The following is a 6,000-nucleotide window of genomic DNA, read 5'->3' as shown; positions in this document are numbered from 1 at the left end:
AAGCAGAGTGTCTGACAGGCAATAAATATACAATAAATCCTTATTGAGTAAATGCATGTATAAACACTAAAAAGAATGCCCAGTATGATAGCAGTAATGAACATAGGTATCAATATCTATTCCCTTTTTAAAATTTGACTTATTCACATTTTATTAAACCAGCCAGTATGGCTAGATTATTATGACATATGTTTTATACCTGTTATCGATTAAATTGAATATTGGATTTTTCTAATAGGATACAATCTTTAAATTTAAATTGAATAGGCTAGCTGTATTTCTCAGTAATTTGTTTCCTTGATGAGGAGTATTACCCAAAAAGGAAACCTGTGTCCCTCCTTCCTTCATTTAGAGTTTTATGATTAAAACTACCATTTAAAAAGGATAACCCCCTACAGACATGTTAAGGTCCTGACTGAATCTTCCAAATGTCCATCAAAGATTGTATAAGAAGAATGTCTAAACTTAGACTTTCCTTATGTGTATCATGTGGTTTCAGGAAATGTATTTTGAGTTAAACCAGGATCATTGAATATTTACAATTGTTGGGTATATATTTAAAATGTTTAAAACTGAAATGTAACACATCTTCTATAAACAATTACAGTGTTGGCAAGATAAGTTTGTATGCATTTCTTCTCTTCCTCATTTTTGAATTTATTTTTATCAACTTTGTTTGATTCCACCATATTGAAAATGTATTATACATATTGTGATGTAGAGAGAAAGAGGGAAGGAGAGAGGGAGGAGTTTTATATATATATATGTGTGTGTGTGTGTGTATTATAAAACCTATACACACACACACAAAGAGAGTATACACAAACAAATATACATTTTAAAGTAACAGCAGTGAAGGTACACTCAGACATTGTGGCATGTCAACAAACTGTAAGCTCCAGGAAAGATTAGGTAAGCCCGGTATGTCTGAGCCATGCTGGAGATGTGCCTTAGATCTCACAGTGCTAGATGAAAACATAGGTTACTTTGCTGCCCTCACTTAGAATTAGCTGCAATCTGGCCATTTCTATCCTTGAAACAGAACTCAGCTCATGAATAAAAAAAGATGTAACTAGGACATAACATTAGTATTAATCTATATGTACAGTATAAGTTTAAATAAAATATAAACATATTTACATAGATTCTATGAATAAAAATGTAATATGAAGTAATATGAATACAAATATCATATTTTATATTCTACATAAAATAAATTTTATATTTTATGTAAATATATATTTTATTATACTTTCATATTATAAGGATAGTGTATTTTATAAATATGACATATTAATATATAATATAAAATTATCTGTAAACATAAGTATATTTTTATATATATTTAATGAAATTATATATAAATTATAATAAGAGAAAAATATAACATGATCTAGAAAGAGAGAGTAGATCATAAAGCCTATCTGAAATTTTTTCTTGAAGTGCATATTACAAAGAAAAAAGAAATAAAAGATGATTCATCAGGTCGTGCTTATGAGTGATAACTATCCTCTGTGGTGATGAAAACCTTCTCGATGATTCCCCCTATGGTGAAGTAGAAGAGAGGTTTCCAAGCAGTCAATTAAGGAAATTCATATTTGGTGTGGTGAGATGTGGTAACTTTGGAAAGCCTCATGTTTTCAATTTCATACTTGAAGCTGCTTTGAAAGAGAGTTTATTTTAGCAAGTTAATAGTATATATTTCTTGTAAGGAGTACAAGTGGTGTCAAGTCTTATTTTTATAGCTCTACCTAGATGTTGTCAGAGATAGGAAAGTACCAGAGTTTGACTGAACAGACTGTTGAAGGGCAGATGCTTATGTACAGCTCCCAGTTTACTGAGAGATTCCAGTTTGCTTCCTGACCCAGTGTTGATATGGGATTTCTCATCAAGGTATTGGCAGTAGACTCCACACTTTGATACATCAAAGAAATTAATAGTCTTTCACGTAGCAGTCAAGGACAGAGCCTAAAAAAAAAAGAGGAAAAAAGGAGTTTACATTGTCAAAAATGTACCAGAGGGAAAACTGCTGTGATATCAACCTTGGCTGCTTTTGCCGTGTGTCACCACAACCAACCCAGACACAGGAAGCAGGGATCAACAGTTAAAGAGTAAAGTTTTGTGTATTGACAACCTTTGGATTTATACTTGATTGTGAAAGGCCTTTTATGTATTCTCCCTCTAAAAGATGAACAGCAATCTGTTCTCAAGGCAGTAGATACCACTGAGGGTGCTTTCAGCTAGCGTTATTGGAATAGCTGTGCTTTCCTTGTCAAGTTCTTCTCTAGTTATGTTGCCAGAATGCATTTGGTTGCTTCATATAACCCTAGTACATTTTCTGAATGTAAGGCTCATGAAAGCAGAGATGTGAGTGAGGTTTTTTTATTGATATGTTCCAACTGCCTAGAAGAGTGAGTGGTACCTCATAGACCCTCCATAAATACTTGTTGAATAAACGAATTTCTGAGAACATTCAATGCTAGATAAATGAATATGAGCTTTATCTGGTAGCTTAATCATACAAATGATGTGAAATTCAAAATCAATATATTGTGTCTTGAGTAATAGTAGTAAAATATTCTAAAGCCTATGGAAAATATAGAGTAAATATCATGAAACTCAAACCACTTATGTGTGAGATTATAACATAATTGGAAAAAGTGCTTTTTTCCCCAATATTATTGACAGCAGAATACTACAATTGACCCTTGAACAACATGGGTTTGAACTACACAGGTTCCCTTTTATGTGGATTTTTTTTCAATAAATATAGTACCTGTAATTTCATTTTACAAATCTTTAACTAATCATGGGGAAAACTTTATGTTTTATTAGGGATCACAATATATAGAATCAAAACAACTACAATCTTGATTCTATCCAAACTGTTTCAGCTTCCTGCTTTTGGGTTAGTCATTGCCAATTCTTTTGTTTTTGATGCAGAGATAACAGTACTCAGATTTTTGGTTAGAGGAAGGGGGGTGATTGGTGCCCCTAAGCCCCGAGTTGTTCAAAGGTCAACTGTATTTCCAAATCACTATTGCAAAACCGTATCTTTATTAACTATACCAGAGTGTTGAATATGTCAATAAATTATCTCTGAAAAAACAAGTACAATGACCTTACTTATAGGTCAACTACATGTCTTTTTAGACATGCTCTAGGCTGCTATTATTGGCCAAGGAGATCTGGAGGGAAATTTTGTACTCAGAGAACAAGGCAGAGTTTAATATGGAATTTATAATAAAGGTACAATACCATGTTAGAGGTGTTGTTTGAAGGCATCTATAAGAACTTTGCCTGCAATTCTAGAGATTGTAAAACTAGTAATGAAAATGGATATTGCTTTTTAAAAAGTTTTTTCTAACATCCTTTAAGTGTTTTCTCCTTGTTTTTAAATTGTAAAGACTCTTTTCTGTTTAATGTTGTAACATTTCTTTAAAAAAAGAAAGAAAGAGGAATTGAAGCCATTATTTCCATAAATCTTAATAGGGCTATACTCCAGGTATGGGAAGAGGGATGCAATATTTCTCCTTAGGATATAGGAGAGAAATGCAGCAAGCTATTATGGGCCTCCATATACTTTGAAACCTGAACCAAGTGCTGTCTTGGAAATTTTCTTTTCCTTTTTTGTAATGGAATGAGCAGAAATTTCAGACTTACAAACCACACCACTACTTCAGCCACTCATAAGTTTGTAATCTTGAGCCAGTGAGCACAACATTTCCTCCAGAGTAGAGATGATAATGCCTACCTTAGAGGTTAAACTAAAGATGGATTGAGGAAATGTATGTTTAAGACCTTTGAAGACGTCATAAATGCCAAGTCAGAAATACTCATATTAAGCTTTATGGAGCCCTCCCTCTGAGATACTCTTCTAAGCATGCATTTATAGCCATTTACCTAATCCTCAAAATAAATTTATGAGGTAGGTATTATTGTATCTCCATGTTAATAATGAGGAAAGTGAGACAGAGTTGCTATTTAATTTGGTCAAAGTCCTAACTGGGAAGTTGAAGAACTTCATTTTAAAAAGAAGCCACACTCTAATCAACTGCTCTTAAAACTACTAACATTAGTCAATTTTGTTTTTTCCTTCCCTGCAATAAACATGTATCATTATATTCTCTTGATATCTAGTGATGGGCTCTTCTTTGAGCTATCTGTGCCTAGAAGTTATAAAAGCAGAGGCTGAGTTGTTTACCAGTTAGAAGGGGAAAATATGTGAGGACTAGATAAAAAGAAGGCTCCTTTTTATTTTAAGATAAAGAAACACAAGAAGAATAGATTCCATTTTTAAATATCTGTGATCTGGTGCAATGACTTGAAATTTAAGGACTGTGCATCTCATGATTAAAAACTTTTGAGTTTGCACCTTTAATATACTTTTAAATAAATTATATATTTATATATGCTATTGTGCAAATAAACTTTATAAAACACACAAAAATAAAACAGAAAGATAGATGAAACAAAATATATGTAAAAGCAGCATTCAAATTATTTCCTTTGTACATTCTGAAGAAGCTTACCCATGACTAGTTTAGCAGAGGGAATCCCAGGCAGGACTTGTAAACTGGAGGACCTCAGAGGACAATATGACCTGCCAGAAGCATTTAGTCTATAAGAGGGTTGGACAAATTATCTAAACACTAGGCAGTCTCACGTGGAAATTTGGATTTCTACCATATTCTGGAAAATCAGAAAACTCAGTAATACTGGTTTTCATTCCCACATGACAACCTTGACGGAAGTCAAATACTGGGCTGGTTTCTTCAGACAAACCCTGCACTTCACAATTCTTCCCTATTGCGCCTTTAGGCAAATTCACTTTTTTCTTTTGGAAACACTGATGTAGAGGAATGAAGTTCCAATCCCTGTTCTACATGATCTATATTCAGCGTTAATTTGGAACAATTCCGTGTGAATAATTTCTTCAATTTACAAAGAAACTGAGAACATAATTTCTCAGTAAGAAAAAATTCTCTGGTGTACTCACAGACTACTAATACCTCATCCAGTTTCTTTACTTACTGGGAGATTGCAAAGAAGAACAAAGGAATTAAAATGAAATTCATCCAAATGCTTCCAAAGACAGACGTGGTAAAAAAAAATGATAGGTTAAAAAAAAAAAAAAAAAAAAGATGGGTTATCCTTAGTCTTACATGACATAGTTAAGTCAATCTCTTGTCCCTCTACTAAACAGAAATTTGTGTTTTGATGATGGATTTTTCTACTTAATTCTGTTAGACAAATGTCCATTTAAATTTTCATGTAAGATACTAACAGCTGGTTTAACATCTTAAATTGTTGCAAAACTTACTCTTTATAATTGAACTATTCTATACATAAGATAAATTTAGTGAGTTAAACTGATTGGCATTTGATTCACTCACAGGGTCTCAATTTTAAGGATGTGGTTGTGGTGTCATTAGTATGTTAAGTTCTCAACTTACTTGCTTACAAAGTAAATAACAGAAAAGATGCCTTTCCTTAGAGACTTGTCTGCAAATTCATGTAGATAAGTTCCAGCACATTAAACAAGTATGTTACTTTGTTAAAGGATAGTGTGGCACAGGTAATTAACTATGAAGTCATTAAGGCTTTTCTATGCTGTGACAGTTGTGTTTACCTATAACAGATTAATGAACTCATCAAATGTTCCTTTTTTCCTCTTGTTATTTCAGATCAGCCTTGAGTGGAATTTGACTGAAGATGTTCCAACAGTTTTATCTCTGGAAATGGTTAGCTTCAGGGATTACCTTTTGCTGTCTCTTCACAGTCTGCTTGGGCCAATATGATGATGGTAAGGATGCTTTTACTTTGACCTTTAGAGTTAGCCAGAATTTCAGTGGAATGTGAAAAACACCATAGAAATGAGTAATGCTAATTTGTAGTTCATTTTTAAAGGTTGGTGACTCTGTACAATAATTTTCCTTAATTAAAATTAACTTACAAAAGTAGCATTTGATGCACTTTGTTTTTTAATAAGGATTGCAG

At 32.8% G+C, this 6,000-nt stretch overlaps 1 protein-coding gene across 8 annotated transcripts in view; it reads left to right on the top strand.

The window, feature by feature from the left end:
* Nucleotides 1-5,715: 5,715 nt before the first annotated feature.
* Nucleotides 5,716-6,000, top strand: part of PCDH15 (protocadherin related 15) — a 714,536-nt gene continuing 714,251 nt past the window's right edge. For all 8 annotated transcript variants that reach the window (XM_065894178.1, XM_065894175.1, XM_065894174.1 and 5 more), the window contains exon 1: nucleotides 5,716-5,806. In XM_065894178.1, the coding sequence (XP_065750250.1) occupies nucleotides 5,716-5,806 (91 nt within the window). The remainder of the gene's footprint in view (nucleotides 5,807-6,000) is intronic.

The sequence above is a fragment of the Phocoena phocoena genome, chromosome 16 (assembly GCF_963924675.1).
Source record: "Phocoena phocoena chromosome 16, mPhoPho1.1, whole genome shotgun sequence".
Taxonomy (NCBI): domain Eukaryota; kingdom Metazoa; phylum Chordata; class Mammalia; order Artiodactyla; family Phocoenidae; genus Phocoena; species Phocoena phocoena.
This window is presented reverse-complemented; position numbering and strand designations above follow the sequence as displayed.